The sequence below is a fragment of the Rhopilema esculentum genome, chromosome 19 (genome assembly GCF_057945365.1).
Source record: "Rhopilema esculentum isolate cy_ngs chromosome 19, ASM5794536v1, whole genome shotgun sequence".
NCBI lineage: Eukaryota > Metazoa > Cnidaria > Scyphozoa > Rhizostomeae > Rhizostomatidae > Rhopilema > Rhopilema esculentum.
The window spans coordinates 7,988,009-8,008,885 of NC_142833.1; the positions used below are offsets into that span (position 1 = coordinate 7,988,009).

A 20,877-nucleotide genomic window follows, 5' to 3' on the forward strand; every position below is an offset into this window, starting at 1 on the left:
TATAACAATGTTTTCAGGTTCTCAATAAAGGTGGGTTGAGAACCACCAGAGCCTATCAACTATGAACAATTAGCAAAACTTTTAGATAAAGAATCATTTGAATAGAAGTTTCAGTGAAGTTTGTAACATTTTTTCATTAAATAGCTAAGAATATAAAAAATTTAATATTCACAAATCAAAGTTGATGATATAACACACATTATCAGTCTATTATGCTTCATTTGCTAAATTTACATATCCTAACGGGTGGGTTTGAGTCCTGAATTCTGGTACATTAGTATCTACATGAATTTCAACAATATGAATGCCAGGTATCATTGCCAAGCCTAGAGTTCTCGCTTCTTCACCTTCCTCAGGTCCTGCAAGAAATTAATACATTGCTTGATAATGATATAGCCCCTTTCTTCTGCTTAACATGAAAAGTAAACTTGTTAATGGTTTCTAGTTAATCAGTTAACAGAGAGACTAACAAAGCAAAAAGCATGAAGTCTAGGGTCTGGCGATGTAGCAGAAAGGTGACAGTTGCAAACTGTTAGACAGACTCAATGATGCTCTATATTCAACAATGGAATACAATCAATGATGCTCTGATGAAGCCCCTGATTGTTACACGGTGCAGTGTAATTGCAATATGATGACCTTTGGTCTGACATTTAAACAAATGATCAATACACTGATCAATATATTTTCAATCATCCAGTTATTTTCAACATAGGGTTTAAAAAGTATTTAACCTAGACAAAAACTTTCCTAGCCTGGAAATCAATGCTGTTCCAGGCCATACCAGGAATGAAAATAGTAACACATAACCAGGAAAAAATTTCATGTGGAATTGGTAAACTAAAGACAATATGTGATGAGAATGTTATATTTCAAACAGGGTCTAAAAATGTTTACTGTGTAAAGGTGGCAATTCATGATAAAGCATTGTTGTTAACCGCACTTCTTAGAAAAACAAAGTGGGCGCCAGGTGTGAGCTTATGATTGCAGGCCTCTCTGAGCATGGCCTGCTTTTCAGAATTTTTCTTTTGCAATCACAACAAAATGTTGCAAATTGACCACTAACCATTTGGCTTGACATACTCTTGGCACTGTCCCAATATAACATTTTGGTCTTTGTCTGTGCATAAAAATGAGCCAACTAGTGTCCTTCCATCTGAGATTTTCACTTTGAAGGTTTTGTTTAATAGTTTTTTTAGCAACATGTGTTCCTTGTCAATTTTATCACCCTGAAAGAGTTTGAGAATATGTTCATTAAAAATTGCAAGTCAGTCACGAGGAGCACAATGAATATTTTAAAAACAATGTGAGCTTTGGAGTTGAGCTGGTTTTTTAGGCAGATTATTCTTACTTAGCAACAAAAACCCTAAAACAAAGATATTTTTCACTGAATTTATACTTATAAAATGTGTTAAATACCACTCAGTCAGGATTGTTAGTCAAACAATTGTGCAAATTGTGATACCAGCATAAAATTTTGCAAAAAGGGGTAGTCTGATACCCTGAAAAGATATGATATGGAACCCAACTGAAGATTGCTTCCTTTGGCTATTTTCAGACTGAGGTTCCTTGCCCCAAGCCCCTGACAGCATTATATTATAATATCTCTTCTGAAAGCAGATACAATAGCATGAAACTTTACAAAAAGGGGCAGTTTCATACAGTACTGAAAATTTCCCTCTTTTTCTATTTTCAGACTGGGGTACTTTGCTCCAGAACCTTTAAAGAGGGTGTTATATCTCAGTTATACTTTAGTACTACATTTCAATACTTTTTGATGTACAAAAAAGTACATTTTGGTGCACTAAAAAGTTTGGGTATGGAACCTGACTTAAAATTGGCCCCTTCGGCTATTTCAACTGTAGTTCCAATAGCAAAATTCTGCTTAGTGTAATAAACGCCAACTACTTCCGTGTTTGCAAACTTTGTGACATCAGGGATAACGAGCCCTTTGTCACAGTGGAAAACCTGGAAATGGGATATTCAACCTAAATTTTTAGACGGTTCTGTAAGAAAAAAATCAACTCAACATAAATCATTGAAATCAGCAAATTTTGCTTATAAAAAGTGTACCTTTCTCTAAATTTGTCAAATTTCATTTCATAGGTACTTTAAAAGGTATATGCAAACAATGGTCACATGTCAATCAATATAGCAAGCTATGAAATAATAGCAAGGCAATTTCAATGATGGAATGTTTGCTCATGTGTAAAGAAGTATACCTGAGTCTTAGAGACTCTACACTACAGTTGGTCTATTGCCGTCTGTTTGAGGTTTCAGTGGTTTTCTATACTTCACACTGTCGCACAGAGTCACTGAGTCAATATTAAACAAATTGAAAATTTTCTTGATCATTGCGCGGACATTGGTTTTGTATTTTATTAGACCCAACTAGTTCAGCTATTGTTTGAGTACATCATTTGGAATCCAGAGGTAGCTTATTGCACAGTGGTTATTTACTTGTACTTTTTGCTAATTATCGTTGTTTCATTTAATTCATAAAAGCTAGGAGAATCTTTCAAAACCAAGTGGAATGTAAATAAAAAGCTGTCAGTAGACCTTTGACACTTTTTTTCTGCATCTCAACTTTCTAGGCAATTCCCTCGGTGGGTATTTTAGCTATAACAAAACAAACCCTTTGTCTCTCAGAAACAAATATTTGTCGAAAACCAAACAATAGCTTGTACAATTTTCATTCACAGAGGTTTTTTATAGGGTGCACTTTCATTAGCCTAATGGCTTCTTCAAAGGAATGGCAGGCTCTCTGTTGTGTTTTTTGACAATTTATATGACATTTGTTGAGTGGCTGAAGGTGTGACATGGGATAAATCTTGTTTAAGTACAAAAAAACTGGGGAATAACTTAATTCTTTCTTTACTCTGAATTTGAAAACAAATGGCGCAACAAAAGTCTGATTTTTAATGATGAATGATAAAGGTAGAAGCAAAGAAGGCAGATGGTAATTCCCGTTTTTCTACGTTGTGCACTTTTCTGCATGCCTAAATTTGAGTCGTTCCATAAGGGGCAAAGGCCTAAGTTTTCATCAAAAAAGTGGCTTCTAGTAATGTTGCTCATGTAGAAAGATGAAAAGCCGAAAAAACTGTCTGTATGCAAGCATGTAGGTTATACAACAAATTATGTGTTCGTAGCATGTTGATTTCATTAGGAGAATCTGAGCTGAGGAAAATAATTTTTGCTGAAATCGTTCCAAGGGGCCACGTGACTCTACAACTAATTTTTGGACGACAAAAAATATTTCGTACTTTAAATATTTGACTATAGAAATTGAAACTTTCTCTAAAAAATAAGGGCGTGGTCCCTAAAAGTTTCTGACCACGCCCTATTTCGCAACAGTCAAAAATATTTTTGGATCTTCGCCGCTATTGCTCCAACTCTTGTGTTGTGGGAGGGCTTACAGTCCGCCATTACAACTTCTAATTTTTCAAAAATGAAGCAATTCGTAAATTTTTTCAGATGCAAATCTCAGTCCTCTAGTTCTATTAATTACCTGGGCGTTCTCTGTGTAATCAACATTTGCTTTGGTAACCTCTTCCGCAGCATCGTCTGCCATTTTGCTAGATATTTTGATTCCCCATTAACCCACAATGCAATGGAGATGACTAACCTACCCATAATGCAATGGATGTCGTTACCAAATTTTTGTTGAAGATTTCTGTAAGCCTTGAAAGGGAGTTTAGGTTACCTTTAGACGACAAAAGAAACATTTAACCGTCGTATTACTTTCTTTATATGCCTAAATTTTATTGGAAATAGATCTGTAACACTTACATGGTCCAATCTGACGCAACAGGTAATATGCAGCGAAGAAAAGACTTGAAAATTGCCGTTGTTTGTTCCAGCAACCAGAACCGCAGTATGGAAGCACACAGCGCAATGAGGTTGATTTTTGACAACTGATTTTGTGGGCAACTGATTTTGTTATATTCAGTTTCTATTTAATACATTGGTTATTATATTTATTGTTTCTTCTGCCATGAATCTTAATTAAAGTTGTTTCACTTCACAGAAAGCGTGGCTTCCAGGTGCAATCATTTGGTACGGGAACTTACGTTAAGCTTCCCGGACCAGCTCCCGACAAGCCAAATGTTTATACGTTCGGGACAACAACTTACGATGAAATGTATAAGGAACTATATAAAAAAGATGCATACTTGTATCCTTATTTCTGTTTTTCAGTTTCAGGTTTGAAATTTGTCTGAAACTCGGCGTGCAACCCTTTTGTTTACTTTTAGGCCTGAATGTTGACCACCCGTTGCTGGCCTAACTTGAACAAATTTTGATTTAATTGCACTTCCGAGCAGAAAAAATAAACGGAGTGACACTTTTGATAAGCACTTATGCTTGGAAAGTAGGTAACTGCTTTTAGTCGCAAAACTGTTTTTATGATTTATTAACAGAACTTTTTTCAGAATCTAGATTGATCATTCCATGGACTCCGCCTAAGCTTGAAGTAATTTGTCAGTTACTGTTGATTTGAATGAAAATGGATATCATGTAATTTTTTGAAAATCTTTAATACAATTAAATTTTTGTGAAAGGGTTATTGTTCTGTTAAAGTGAAATTTATGACAATGGCTGATTGGCAAGAGAGCGATCTGTTGCTTCCAATTCAATGCCCTGTTACTAGGACAATTTATATGATAAAGTTTGACAAATTATTAGTGGAGTTGTAGCCTCATAGCTCCCCTTGTTTCAAAGGTCCCTGGGTATTATCTAACAATGGTTGTGTTACTTTTTTAAGAAAGACTTTTTTCATAAACATTAATGTGTATGTCATTTTCAAACGGTTGAAGTTATGTCATGTCCATAGATGTCCCCCAGTTGTGTAGCATGTATTGTTCTTCGGAAACAAGGTGTTCCTTCCAATTTATTAATCTTTCATAAATCTTTTTAATTGTGGTTTCAACCGTCTAACTTGCTATAGTTTCAATGTAAAAACCTAAAGCAATATAGAATATGAAGGGGTGGGTGAAGTATTTTCCTCAAGAACAGTCATGATTCTCATCATTGATTTAAGTTTTATTGTTGATTTAAATCTTATAGTTTTGGAAACACCTTATCAATCTTCTTTGCCCATGTCTATTATCTCATAGTTCAGGACGTGTTTTTCTTCATTCTAGCATTGCCCTAGGAAATTATAATCTTCATGTTGATTAATTTTTTTGAAAATGCCAGTCTTGTCTCTTTTGTAAAACAATAAGCTAATAATAATACACTTTTCTTATTAAATGGGCTTCTATTGCCTTTTCTGGTACTTAAATGTTTATGGTATACATGTTTTTGGAACATTTAGCAATTTTAATGTATATTATTAATGAATAATATATAAAACATTAAAAAATTATTACTTGTAATGTTTTATAAAAGTGACTAATAATTTTAAATTAATTGTAAATAAAGTGCTACTTCAGTAGAGTCGTTCAAGACAAACAAGCGCAGACAAAGGTTTTACTGCAAGAAAAGATCTTGCACCCATTAAACTATATTTATAGCCAGGAAAATGAAGGAATCTTAAAGCTGGCAAAGTAACAGTATTCTTGCAGCTGGATTTCAGCTTCCCAGAGACAATGATCATTTATTGGTTGTCCAGTGAGATGCAGGGAGAAAAGCTCAACACAGTGAATCAAGAGATGGAGGAGTCAAAAACCTGAAGTTTTTTTCTGAGAGATCTCTGGTTAGAAAACTGGAAACTTCCTCAAGTATTTCAACTTTGCATTAAAATATACCTGGATTTAAATGTATTTGGGCTCAAAGTCAAGGAAAGCCTTTCATTGGGATGTATTGGCTACATGATTTCAATTCAATAAACTTTTATAATGGGACTTCATATCAATTTTGGATTTGATAACTGTCATTCATTCTAAGTTGGAACTACAAACATGGAACTATGTTACCACGAACCTATTGTGGAACACTTGAGTGCATATTTTTATGAATTTGAAAGGTAGGGGATATAAAGTTGATATTTTAATCACAAAGGTTTAAACTGTGTTGTTTAAACTTTTATTGATGTTAAAACTATTTGAATTAGCAGTTTGCCCTACAAACCAAAGAGATGCTTTGCAATCTGATGACAAGAAAATAACCCAGTTGTGAATAGGTTCTAACAGTGTGTTTGGTTTGGAAACTTCACATGTAGGGATTTTTTAGAAGAAAGCTTTAGAAAATAACATATGAAGTTCCTCAAGCATGAAACTACCATGAAGTACTGTAATTTTGGCTCGTACCTGTAGTATAAAAGATAACACAACACTGTTGCCTCTTGCCACAGTGGGCAGACATGTACCAGCTCGAGACGACCACTAGGATGCCAAATTAGAAAATATAAGAAATGAGAATCAGGTTAAGAGCTGGGAATGCCTAGGTAATGGGTAATGGAGTCCAAAAAAATAATAACAGCCTGCAAGAATTATTTCAATTGGTGGCTGTCTCCAAACTTGATCTTTGAATTTGAACAAAATTGAATTGTTCATCAGTAGGCAGAAAAACACAAATGTAAGGAATCAACTCCTTTTAATGGTAATGATTCTCCATTGATTGATTGAATATTAAGCTGCTACAATTTTTAATGGATTAAAATGTTTGGGAAATGGAACAAATTGAATTTTGTAAATATTGATTGGCTGTTTGGCATAAAATTTTGAATTCTAAAAATAGAATTTCTTCAAAAAGTTTCAATTCTTCACAACCATACTCAAAAGTCTCTCATCCTTTTTACCGTTGTAAAATGTTTTTGGCATGCACAGAGCCTGGGACTATCCAAAAAGGGATATGTTTCTGTCTTTAATCTGCTTAACGAGTTTGAGGGTGAATGCGAACAATTAGAATTGTTTTTAGACGCCATTAAGTGTATCTGCAATGACTGGAGCATTTGGAGCAACTAAAAATGTTTTGGGGAAGAGGGGCTAAGCATGCAAAAACCCAAGGGAGGTCGCGGTACCTATTAGTCCAACTTGTGAAGCTTTATCTCCTTCATTACCCAGACCCTTCATTGTCAAAATGATTATCTACACTGCTCACGAATGTCTATCCCGTCCAGGGGTGTAGTGCCAAGTTTTGGTTTGATAATGCCAAATTATAACCAATTTCTACTTTTGTTTTTAGCAACATTATGTGCAAGAGCCCCTTTGTTATTTTGGTAGCACTACACTACTGATCCCATCTACAAACTCCCCTTTCTGAAGAGTTAGTGTCTCTATGTCAAAATACAACTTGTCTTCTCGACACCTGTCTGACAACCTGCCAAGTTGTGTGACCTTGGTCTTTTGACTTCATTGACCTTCGATATGCAAGCATTTTCTTGTAAAAGCTTGTATTTACTGAACATAAGGCCGATCACTTGGCAGAAATTGAAGCTAGGGTACTGCTCTATAGTGTCTGCAAGTCAACCTATAGTTTTCGCTGGCTTACTTTATTCCCAGTTTTCAGGGACCCTGGAAGCTAAGAAAAATTCCATGCATTTAAGGGCTGTATAGCGTCACGCAAACGTGCAGTTTGTTGACACTATTATACCATTTCAAGATTTCGTAGTATGAATGTAGCATTACATCCGAGAGACAAGTTACTCCGTGGAAATATCGTACACCTATAGTAAAAATACTATTGTCTTATTTACGAATCCTTAAAAATCCGTTTGTCTTGGTGTAAAATCTCGTACGCTATTTGCAAGAGGAATCTGCACCTCGATTACAGACAGTATTCTCTCCAATTAGCGGACACCGTCGGGGCGCGAGCAAGGTGTCCGCTAATTGGAAATGACCGCCTTTTGGAAAGTTTTGCAATATAAGTCCCAAATTTGAAAATAGACCCGAGTTTTGTATTTAAAAGGTTAATCAATGGTGGCGTCAGGGGAAGGCTACAGCCCCTCTGTCGGAAGCATCTAACCCCCCATCGGAGAAAGTTATTGAAAAGAGGTTGAATCGTGGAGATGGCTATGATCTTGAGATTCCAGTAATTTACCACTTTACCACAAGAAAACTTAGTAAACTGGGCTGTAAAGAAGCTCAAAGCTGTAAAAAACCAACTAGATTGTCAAAAGTCGAAGTGTTTGAAATAGATATTTGAACAAATATTCATTCGTGTCAGTTTTATGTTGGCTGGCTCCTAACATTTTGTAATGTCCGCCAAAAAAAGGCCAAATTGACTATTTTGTGCAAAAAATATTATCCGTTAATTAGAGTGTCCGCTTATTAAGTGTCCGCTTTTTAGAAAGTTTTTATTAGACTTTGACCAGAAAACGATCGGGGATAAAATTTGTCCGCTAATCAGAGCTGTCCGCTTTTTAGAGTGTCCGTTAGTTGGAGAGAATACTGTATATAAATGTTTTTTGGCAATATGTTTCTGGCAATAATTTCTGGCGATAAAATGCACCTTTGTTTATGCAGAACTTTGCTCTGAAATTAAAAGCTTGGAATTAATATATCTTCCGTTTTTTAATTCGTCAAAAAAAGATTTCACTCGTTGGTAACCCCGTCCATAGCGTGCAACTCCTAATGAGACTCGAAACTGACTTACCCTGCTACTATTACAACAATACGCACGAAATAGAAGGAACATAAATAAACAGCACTGGTTCTATTAATGACATATTAACATCCAGTCCTATTTATTACATTAGAGATTGGATGTGTACATATTTTATTTAAGGTTTAATGAACCCGTCACCGTTAAGTGACACTACTTTACCTTTATTTCACTCCTCGAAAGCCGACAATAGTTTAAAGTCGCGCTCTACAATCGTTGAAATCGCGAGTTAAAGGCATTTGACATGCATAAGTACAGCGTATCCGAAAATAACTTAAGCTAAGCTAAGCCAAATTGATCAGAGCACGCGCGGAAGGAAGGAAATTGAAAAATTGCTCACGTGAAACCACTGTGCGCTGCTGTAGAATTTCGCCGATTTGCAGAAAAGCGAAAACTGTTCACATGTTTTTCTCTGTGCGCAATCTGATTGGCTAACCGCTGGTGATCGAGTGGCTGTAAGCCACTTTTACCTGTGTCGAATGCCTTTAAGACTATAGGTAGTTTAAGCTTCGGGTCAAGGTTGCCAAAATGTCGTGTGACTTAGTAAAAACAACTTTAATATCAGTAAAAAACGTCTCGAAGTTCTTGCTATGACCCGTTTCTATAGATGAATTGTACCTAATAGGTAAATGAGAGTAACGTATAGAATGTTTGATTTCCGAACGAAAAATTCGATCATGCGAGCTTATACAGCTCTTCTGTCTTCTTATGTAAAAAAATGAATGCTTGCTAAACTTTCAGTCTGCATTAATATGCATCACCAATACTGCAGTAAAGCCACCATGACCATGAAAATTCCCTTGGTGGGAATTTAAGTAGGCGATCGTTACGTCTTCAAAACGGCAATGCAGGAGTAATTCTCAATGTTTTTGTCGTCAGTAAATGTGCCTCAGAACCTATTGTTCACCAAAACGTTTGAAAGATGGGGTTTAAGACGTACTGTGTTTGGAAGAAACTACGAAAATTCATAAACTTAAAACGGGTGACCCGAGTTATGTCGTGAAAAAGGACCTCAGTTAATCCAAGATGAAATAAAACAACCATGTAAAATGGCTACATGTTTGTACAAAACAACTGGTAAATGCAAATTTTGAGCCCACTGATGGCAGATGCCAGGTTGTCACAAACTCATTTGGAATCAAATTTACATCTTTGCAGCTAAGTAATGGAAAAACCTATCCGTCAAGAAGGGTAATTTACATCACTTGACTGACGTGTTCCAAAAGAAGCAACAAAAGGAAGTAGAGGACTTACACAGTGTCGAAGCTTTAGAATTGCAAATATTGGATTCAACCAGCATTTGTAAATGCAAACATTGGATGATCTGCTCAGGAAAACAAAAGTTCACAGCTTTGAATGAATGTCGAGGGATTGTCATTTACGAGCAATTAAAGTGCAGTTTGGCTATTAAGTTTAAAGACTGTTCTGATAAAATTACTCTATGTGAATGATGTCATGGAATGTACCAGTTTGCTGTAGCCATATTCGCCACCAGAATTTTGTCCAACGCCCGGCTAAAGTTTGGCAACACGGAGTTTACTCGCTAAAATGACTGATGACATTAGCTTTAGTTTATAAGCATTTGATTCAGAATTGCAGGCCTGAAGGTTCTACTGTTACTGATTTGGATTCAGTAGAATTACACCTGTGCGCAAAAAAGTGTCCCTGGATTGCACCCAATCAGAGTAGCTGTACAACAACTCTTTTGGTGATTATCTTCCCAATAATAGTTTGGAAATTTAGATGTAATTGTCATCTCATGATGACTACCATTGTAAAGAAATTGTGACATGAACCCATCATGCCTAAAAGTTCTTTTGAATGGAACGTTTTCATGAAACTGCCCTGCTATTTATGATGCCATTGATGTACGAATTAAGTTTCGACCTATTGACGAGCTCAATATTCAAGGAGCCAGTTGTATAAAGAAACATTATTCTTCAGTTTATCTGAATATGTTAATGGCTGTCGTTATTCCCTGTCCGGATCCTGGAACCAAAAAACCCGGATTTCTTGGGTTGTCACTTTCTCAGAAAACAACACTTGTCGAATATTTTGCAACCCAAGCTTTCGTTGACGGTCGATGTCATTTTATTACACAATGAGTACTTAGTGTACATATTTAACTTTTTTCTTTTGACTCATTAGGACACTTGTGACTCTAGGCCAACGCTATTGTGCTAAAGGGGGGTTTTAAGGTCCCATTTGTCGACGAAGTTAGTGAACCATCCGTCATTTGCCAACAAGTATGAACAATTGCCGACAGAGCTTCCCTAGATTGCAAAAAACCTCTCTTTTTGCAATGGAATTTTTTCCTAGTGTGGTTTCAGGTATAGCGAAGGTCCTGTTTGAAAGCTTGGCAATGTATTTTATACCTCGATGAATTCTCTAAAAAAGACCTGCATTGGTAGAGATGTTACAAAAGTTACTGGTGTAAGATCCATGTGCGCCATAACAATGCAAATTTGTCCTGTATTAAACTTGTTTAGTTTTGGCGGGATGAATTTCAAAACAATCTATTGCAGAATTTACTTGACTGTTCATGAATTATTTTCTTGCCACAACGTCCATGGACCATCGAATAAAGATTGTCGATTCACGTGAACAGAACAAAGCATTGATTTTTTCGACACGTTTTGATCATGAAATGCCTGTATATAACGTAGATTGCATATTTGTATGTTAATTCTTCTAACAAATTGTTAATGCATTTAGAAAATGCTCAGGGTGCAGGTCCCGTTAATGCGTTGTGTAGTAAAGTAAATCAGCTATTTCTTGTGCTTGTGTATTGTTTGTAGTTTTACGTATAGTATTTTCTCGTCTTTCTAATTGAAGCAAGTTATATTTTGCATAATTTGTATGTTTTTTCAATCAATGTACGGTTGTTTCAAAATACCATCGAAATCCATGCAAATAGGTCAGGGGAACACAAATGTTTAGGATGTGGAATTCTTTGGGGTATACGATTTACAACGAGAATCTACAATCCCGGACAAAAATAGCTGAGACTTTTCAAGAAAAGCTGATACTTTTTCTTTCTTTTGAAAAATACCTTTTTCCATCCCCAAATCAAATGTTGAACGCATGATTTTAAACGAAATAATAGAACTACAAATCCAACATTGATTTGGAGGGAGGGTTCGAATTTACAGAATTTACGTAAAGCAGAAAATTTAAAAAAATTGCAGATACTAGGCTTTCAAATTAGGTAACAATTATTAACGACATTATCAAATTTTGTCCGAGATTGTAGTTACTAGACCTTCAAATTACGTAGCAATTAATATCATCTGTTGCTACATGAATATTAGAGACTTCAAAGTTTATAGCTGACTAGACTTTTTTACATTGTTTTTAAGGAGAGCCATATTCCTTTGTAGCTACCTAAATTATTTATCTGCTTATCAACACGTTTATCTTATAGCCTTTCATCTTAATCATCTCTTTTCCGTGCATATTCCTTAACTCAGAGTACTCAGATATACCCAAAATGGAATTCTACACATGCTGGACAGAAACAGAAGAATAAAGAAAAGACCAGAGAGATATCAAGACTGTCCAGACGAATTCGATATTGTAGTTACTTGCGAAGAACGTGTTTATGATCAAGTTATTGAAGGCTAGTTTTCTCTTTTTCAGGTTCTGCTGTCGTGAAATATGCCGTTGCCGAGGCTCAACTGCCATCAAGGAAGACAATGATCTTTATAAAGAATCCCCCACCCTCTTCTCCAATCAGATTTTTCTTTCATTTCTAGACCGTCAGGCGATAGCTAGTGAAATTCCTTACAAACAACTTTCAACCAGGTTTGATTCAAAACTGTTTTCTTCCACCATTGTCTTACACAAGGACTCTTCTTCACGTCAGTTGTTAATGGCTGAAAGAGTTTCATGATGTTTCTCCTCCAGAGAACTTATTTACCTTCTTATTCCTGTTTTTCCTACTCTTTGTACTCGACATTTGCTTTGGTTCTGCTGGGTGTGTTTGGTTGTGTCTTTGTTGCTGTGTTTATATTCTTGTTGTAACGATATTCTGATTGCAAGAAGTACTGACTCTTCTTATCTTACTAGCGGAAGCACGATCTTAGCCAGATTCCATCTCTACCGGGAAGGATGTACGCGATTATAGTGCATAGTGCATATATTGAGCTGGATTTATATCCAGTTCGATATATGTGACGTAATCTGCTGTATTAATGAACCCTATAGAGTCCTGTCAGGATGATTACAAACAATTACAGACAATAGCCAAATGGAAAAGCTTCATTTTACGTTAGTAAGTAAGAGTAACTGGCTGATACGACAAATTTTAAAGCCATTACTCTAAATGATTTCCTTTATAATTAAAAATTAAATGTTGACAAATTCACAGCCTTTTTTAAATACGGCACGCCCATATTGAATTTCTGTGGACAAACCCAAAATTGTTTTCATGTTCCATTGCAATATAGCCATTTTAAGATCGGTCTTTTGGGAAAACGAATTTCATCAGTTGACCTTGGAATTCTCCGAATCAGAGTGGTTTGATGAATAATATCGCTAGACAATCTTTTCATCTCTAAAAAGTCCCATTAAAAATGGACTGGTACAATGGTCGTTATACAGTCAATTCCCGCAAAGAAGAACCTCCCTCCATAAGGGCACCATGTCCCGTCAGTCAACCATGCAGAGTTAACGATAGGCCCTATAGCGCATCTATATTTGGGAAAACATTGTTGATTGAGCCCGATCGTCGTTTCATCTAGCACTTTTGGAATCTATCTACATAAGCATGAAAAAACAGCTTTTGTGTAGAAAGAAGAGTTTGTTCCTACCTAGGTAACATTTTCAATAGGCAAGCGGCACTGATGGGGCAACCTCAACAGTCATGTGCTCGCGTTTCTAATTGGTCGATTTCGATCCACAACTGGGTATATATATTTCCTAGCTTAGTGTTTTGGTCTATGTTCTGACGTTTTATACTCTGAAGAGTGTCAGACGATAAGCTTTAGTATAACTCAAAATGTTTGCTTTTTTCAAAGCCATTTTTAACAATAGGTCTATTGTATAGTCCAACCAATGGGAAATTTAAATGGCCATCGATATGCGGTGGGACATAGTGCCTTAGATCTTAATACTGCTCTTTTCCTTGTTTCAAAGTTGCATATGGAAAAATCAGGACCAGAGTTGTCACTTAAGGATCTTATTTAAAATGTATATTATAATTTTGATTTGATTTGTAATAACTGGCAATAGGGGTAGAATCGTAGTGAAAACAGATGGTTCAATGAAAGTGCAAGGGTTTTACTAATAGCCTCGTGAGTTTTCATACTTAAATAGGTTTATTGTACACAGTGATCGAACTAAATATGACAGCCTGCGGGCTCTTGCAAACAAAGGTTCTTATTTGCGAGGATTTTCTGTATTTAAGTGCAAGTTTATGGTCCAATAAAACAGAAAAGTACGGGAGGAAAGAACTTTCATTTATGTGATTATCAAAACGAGCTGCCTTTTCAAAAGAACGTCAACGTCAGCAATTTATTTTGCTTCTGAACTGAAAAGCCTGTCGATATTATAGTCTTATCTTACCGATTTACCAAACCATAACACAGTTTAGGCTTATGGTTTAAATTTTATTGTTTCTGGATATGTGGCTCGCATACTTTGAAATGTCGCATGATTGCTTGTTGTTACAAAATATTTTAGAAAATCGATTTAAAGTATCGATTCTATAGATGTTTGGACAGAAATCAACGGCTGAGAAAGTAGAACAATAAGCAAAATATCCTGCAAAATTTAATAACATTTTTCGGATATTATGAATGTGTAATAACTAAGCGTAGTAGATACACGGTACAGTGCAAGGTACAGTGCCCTGGCGCAGAGTTTACAACTTCCTTGCATTTTTAAATTTTGCCAACAGGGCAAGGTAACGTAAGGATAACTGAGCCCATTCATATAATGAAAGTTATAAGGTCTATCAAATCCAAAACCAGCTCAATATTTCAGCAATTGATTCAATATTTCAAAGCCGTTGTGACCTGTGGCTGTTTCATTTAGTGCCACCGTGTTTAACAAAAAACCTTCCCTGTTTAGATAAGATAAAGTTGAGGTATTTTGTTTCTCAGTAAAAATTTGTTCAAGTGTTACAAATTCGTACCCACCAGAGATATTGTTTTATTGATGGTTCCGGGACTATCCCTGTTTGAATATTCTTTATAATATATTCTTAATAATATTTTTATCATTTCTCTTGGTTGTTTGGTTTCCTTATCATGTTTATTCATATTATTTTCGAGTGCTTTGAATTGCGAACCATTTAATGGATATTAGGTTAAAATAATTAGCATTTGTTGGTAGTTTATCAAGGCAACCAAGCGAGAAAAGAAGCAGGTTGGGTCACCTGTAAATGACTATTTTAGAATCTGGTATTTGTTGGGGAGACGAGCGAGCCAAAGTCATTCAATCAGTGTGGCAACCCTCAGATAACAAGAGTGATAATAGCTTCGTTCCGTGCGCATGCTCTTTGCCTCCACTACGGAATTTCGCCTCACTCGTGTAAAAACTTTTTCTTGTTCGTCTCCCCGATAAGTATATGGGGTTAATCTAGAAAAAGATCTTTTGAAAATTGAAGAGTGAATGTAACTCGTAATGGCTGCTAGGAGGTGAATCCTGTCCAAATCTAGTCGCATTTGACTGGAGCTGGGCCAACCCTTGGTGATAAGGCACATAAAGGTTTTTTCTTGGGGTGTAAACTTTTATATCCCTCCTTCTACACGTGCTTTTTATCTGGGAGACGTGATCACTGAGACAATAATTTAAAATGCTTTCCAGGCAATCAGCTTATTGAGGTTCGACTATCTCTTTGTTGGATATAGAATCGAATTTCAGTTGAAAAAGGCACTTTGTGAATTATACGAAATAGATTAGCGTTTAACTAACATCATAAAGCCTATTTGGTTTTATGTCGCTAGTTCTACCACACAAGATATTCTTTCGCTTACTATGAACTCAAAACAAATTCATGGCAGGTCTGGAAAAAGGCTATATCAATGACCTGGTTGTCGTGACAGAGATTCGACAATTATCTTCTGTGTATCAAATGTTATTGAAATTTTCTGATGATGAAAGGATTCTTATAAAGGCCATTGATTTTTCGATCTATAAAATTGTTCCTTGAAGACATTAGATGCATTTGCATCTCAAAAATCATTTAGTGAACTTGCCCATGATCGTTAACTTGCCCATGTGCGATATTGAGCTGTAACTTTTCAAGCACACTGTATATATATTCACCAAATTTCCTTATGTTTTAAAATGTTTTAATGGCAGCATTTAAAATCTCTGTGTCAATCAATGTAGCAATGAATTATGTAAATTAGCCGTGGTCCTGTATTTTTCGCCCAAATGTTTCCATAAGACATGAAAGCTTGCCAGTTTTGGATCAAGCTTTTCGTCGTGTCTTTTTCTACAATAAAGTATGAATTTTTGCCTTGTTTGTTTGGTTTTGTGGAAAGATTTCCTACAAAGAATCTTGGACGTAGTCGCTACTGTTTTGATTTGAGAATACATTTATGGTGTTATATATGGCACTTGTCTTGTTGAGAGTCACTTGCATTTGGCTATGACGTCATTCCAGATAATAACTCATTTCTGTTTGAAAGCTCTCGTTGTCCTACTTAATAACGGGACAGAGCATGCGCGATAATTGTCCAGTAAAATGCACATGCATTTTGACGCCATCTTGATGTGTATGATACAGGATACTTTCATTCGCTCATCCCAACAATAGCTAAATCTGTCTTCATAGTAATGATATCTCTGTCGGTCACTTCATTTCGATTACTCATACAAATTTTCAAATCGGTTATATTCCACAATTGCTTTCTTTGCGCATCAAGTTAACTGATAACCATTTGAAATTCTCTTCAGAATTTCTTACTGGTATTATGAATCATAATTAGGTACGCCTTTTTTAAACGTGTAACTATCTGACTACCTAATATCGGAGCAGTGTCAGGCTAAACTGCATCCATATGCTTCCAAAATTTCCACTATTTTCCATATCCTTAAATGCTGTCTGGAAAACACTCCCCAACCGAGGCTTTTGCCGGGTGGGGGATACAATTCTTAGACATGGTGCTTCAATTACTGACAGATCTAGTGATTGCGTGTTACAATTCGCCCTTCTCCCAAATCGATGGGTATCCTTTGCTTGTACCATCTAATATTCTCTTACTTCCTATTCATCTAATTCTACAAAAACCTTTTCCTTTTTACATCACGGCTGATAGAAAATATCTTTGTATGATCATCCGTATTGTCTTCCTTGATGGCTGTTTGGGCTTTTATTATTCCTTCGTTACAAATCAATTTTTCAAAATAGAAACCCATATCTCCGACAGGAAAAAGATACTTTTTTCTGTTAAAGAAAAGGGTTGACGTATGTTTAAATATAGAGAATAAAAGTTGTGAACTTGGTCACATAAGTGCATGCTATAAGACGCCTAGTGTTAAGTTAATAAGGAAGTTCCTAGTTTACAAAAAAACTGCAAAATGCTCTATATACGTAGGGTGTGTTGTCTGAAAGGTTAAGTTACAGTAGGAAATCCTTGAAAAACTTTATTCTGTTCGTTATAAAACGTTAGCTATTGAGTAGCTGTATCTTTTGCAACCTTTGTTTATAAGCCACATATTGAAAGAGAAACATTTTTCGCTTTTTCTCTTATGTATTGGCATATTCATTCCAATATTAATTCAAGAAGAGAATTAATGTGAGATCTAATTTTCTGTTGAGCCCACCTTTCTGATAACATTTATTTATTCAATCCACAGATATGTCAAAGAGAGAGCAGCATTCTTTTACTCCAGTCCATATTATCAACATTGAAATAGCTGATAATCATGAAGAGGCTACAATTGGAGCAGGACAAATCGTCGAGCTCTGTGAAATAGTAAGTGCTTTTTGAGCTGCTATTTTTTCCGTTAATTTATCACAAAGTACAACCTAAGCATCTAAGATCACATATAATCTATCTGAACCCGATAAATCGTAAGGCTTTTGTTGGAAAAGAGCATTGTCTCCTAAAGACTCTATTTCCACCAGACACCCCTTTTGCACCGGTATAGCACGCTCTAAATAAATATTATCCATATTCTAAATCTTAAAAGATAGATTGCTAGGGACTGCCAACCAAATTGACTATCAATATACTCCTTTAGACAAGAACCCTCTGGAAAAACCTTTGACATTGCAAGTCCTATATGTACCTTTAGAAATGATCCCAAAACAGTCGGATTCTTGAAATTTTTTCAAAAACGTCAAAACAGTCGGAGCTCTTTTTTAATGGGATATAAATATGCCCATACCCTTTTGCACCTCGGTATATTTAAATCAACCCTTGTTTTTTTCATTATGCCATGGCAAGATTATGAATTATGATGTTCTAAGTTGACACTTTCGTGGTTGGTAAAATGGGCTCTTGACCGGTGATATTTCTTTCGAATGTTTTTCTAATTACAAGACCTTCAAACTTAGTATTGCACTGTCGATCATCATTCTAAGATTTCATAATAATAATAATGAATAATAATTAAACCATAGACAGGTAAACTTGTTCAGCAATATTTTTGCTGCCATCAACCAAGGACCTGTTAACCTAGATGTTCTAAAATAGTCTAAATATGTTTCAAAAATATATTCACAATATGTTTTACAAAGTCCTTGCAGAAGCTCTTGAATTTTAGAATTGATGTTTTGTGTTCCTTTCGGATTTTATTGAATATTTTTGCACCCTGGAAGGCAAACGTTTTCCGTCCTGCTTTAGATCTCACTTTTGGAAGCAATAAACTGTGTTCGTTTCCACGAGTTGCTTTACCATGTTTAATTTTCTGAAAGTACGTCATAAAGTCAGGCGGTGCAAGGCTGTTGAAATGTCAGCTCATTCTGGCAAGGCATTTTGTTAAAATATCGACCTGGAAAAATTCATACCTCCAGTTTTACTTTAGAAAAGCTTTTTTTATCACACCGTTTATCTTACTGTACCTGCAATCATGACCTTTCTTACTCACTATTTTATCTTCATTTGTTTTAGCTTGAAGAATTGGATGATATGGAACACAATCTCGATGAAATATTACAAGCTTTTGAAGAAAAGATTGGACGACACATATTGCACACTGTTGCCTTTTATTGAATTAATCCTTAGACAAACAGTTTTTTATCGATTAAAGCCCATTGATTTCCTTACTATTCATAGTAAGGTCACTGGGATGATGTAATTTCTTTAAGAATGAAGAGTTCATCTAAGTGTTTTGCAGAATAGCGCAAATATTACCTCGAACAAATTCGAGTAGTGACCCAAACTCTCCACCTCAACCGACTGTTCGTTAAACCCCTTAAACACTTCTTATGGTATATTTGAATTTCTGATTCGCGGAATATAGTAATGCATTAAGAAGTGGAATTTGTAAATACTGCCTATGGTTAATCATGGGCTTCGACACAGGCTGGAAAGGGGGGGGGGGGCTAGAGAAGATTTAACACCAATAACAAAAGATTTTGAAAAAAGCTTTTTTAATTTGTATAAAAGTAGGGAAGCATTGTCCCTTGCCCCCCCTTTTTCGTCGGAGGCCCTGTTAATGAAAGGATAGAAGCTGTATTTACGTAGCAGCTTTACAATCCTTCGCCTTTTATTCAGTTATGAATAGATACCTTTTGTGCCACATTGTCAAGAACGAAGCTGCTTGGGTTTAACCTTCGTTTTGTGTCGCTTTTTCATGTTTGTCCGTGTACTTTTCACAGCAGATAATCGTCTGTAAATGAAAACTGTGACTGAAACTGTACAAATCTTGTAAATGTGTCTTCATCTTTTGCATTAACTAGAATAGTTTCATTTCTAAATTTAAAGTACTGTTTTGTAATAGGCATTCTATGTAAGATGTATTTAGACCCAAGGCAGTATCGTTAGTACCTCTATTGTTAATATGATCTTAGATTAACAAGGATATTACGACGTATTTGTTTTTTCTATTCAAAATAAGTTTCAAACTAACTTGGAAATCTGAGATGAATGACGGAAAGAAGTTTGCAGTTTCTGTTTTTAACCTTCTACTCAAATTGGTATGCAGGAGGCAGTTTTAATTGTTAAAGGACGATTATAAAACGTATCAATATCCCATTTACATTATCCAAACAGAGGAAATTAGATGGTATCAGGATTCTTCGGAGGTTAGTGCCTGTAAGACTAGAAGGGGATTTCCCTTTTTGAACTTATGAGGCGATAATGTCAGCAATTTCTAAACACTGTACCCTCAGTTACTTTGCAAATAGAATCTAGGTGATACAACCCTTGCCATACAAATGCTACAAGAATATATATGGGAGACAAGTTCAATCCCTGTTAAAAGAAGGGTATTTCAGATCATTTGTAACCAGGATATCACTAGGAATTTCAAGATTTAAGCTTCCTTTAAACAGGCTATACCTTTTTGCCATCTTTTCTCCAGTCGTAAGGGATCTAGGCCTTCCATTGATCTGATTGTTGAACTGTATGTTCATTTGGTCTAGTAACACCATATCCAAATCTTTATTACCGTTAAAGTTCCTGGGGCTGTGAGGGTGACCGTGTCAAAAGCTCAATAGCTTGCAACTACTCCATTTTGCCCTTAGAGTCCATTGATTCGAACAGTAAAGTAGAGTATATATGAAAAGAATGTAAGTTTATACAGTTCAATCTGAAAATGACTCTGAGAAAAGCTAATATTTTACAGCATGCTCAAAGCTTTTTCGTCTAATGCCCCTCGGAGAATAAAACGTCAGAATAAGATTCCAAAAGAACAAGCTGGAAAGCATATACCCACTTGACGATCGAAATAGACCAATCACAAAAACGTGTGCACATAAGCGGTATAGTTTTCCAATCAGTACCGCATGCCTACAGAAAAATTACGAAAAAGAATTCTGTAAAATTATTGTTTTTTCAAAGCCATTTTCAATTTCTTTACCGCCAAAAAAATGTTCACAGTTTTGTTTATTGTTCAACTACATTCTCTATTTCCAGCACAATGACCGACAGGAGCTTTAGTACGAAATTTACCTGACTATTATTCTGCATGAAAATTATGTTGGACATCATGAACTTCGATGAAAAAAGCAGATCTTCAGGTGCTCTGGGAAGATATGAGGAATATAAGTTGCAGCCCGGGGGTTTTGCCTCTGCGGAGGAGACCCAAGTCAAGCTTCAATCTGAACTATTATGTATTCTAAAGGAGATTACAAGACAAAGAATTTTACAGATAAATCGACTGTTTGGTTCTCTGCTAAATACCACCTAAAAGGACTTGTAACCATGTGAC

At 35.8% G+C, this 20,877-nt stretch overlaps 2 protein-coding genes across 2 annotated transcripts; one reads left to right on the forward strand and one right to left on the reverse strand.

Moving 5' to 3' along the window:
• Positions 1-31: 31 nt before the first annotated feature.
• Positions 32-3,625, reverse strand: LOC148957976 (N-alpha-acetyltransferase 38, NatC auxiliary subunit-like). The gene is made up of 3 exons (XM_089113910.1): positions 3,509-3,625; positions 1,067-1,229; positions 32-359 (listed from the first exon to the last, which is right to left on the reverse strand). The coding sequence occupies exons 1-3, from the start codon at positions 3,569-3,571 to the stop codon at positions 211-213; spliced, it is 375 nt and encodes a 124-aa protein (XP_088970036.1). The 5' UTR covers positions 3,572-3,625; the 3' UTR covers positions 32-210.
• Positions 3,626-3,663: 38 nt separating this feature from the next.
• On the forward strand, positions 3,664-19,622 carry LOC148957977 (RNA polymerase II subunit A C-terminal domain phosphatase SSU72-like). Its single transcript, XM_089113909.1, has 5 exons — positions 3,664-3,899; positions 4,028-4,174; positions 12,024-12,163; positions 17,356-17,474; positions 18,615-19,622. The coding sequence occupies exons 1-5, from the start codon at positions 3,790-3,792 to the stop codon at positions 18,714-18,716; spliced, it is 618 nt and encodes a 205-aa protein (XP_088970035.1). The 5' UTR covers positions 3,664-3,789; the 3' UTR covers positions 18,717-19,622.
• The last annotated feature ends 1,255 nt before the right edge of the window (positions 19,623-20,877 follow it).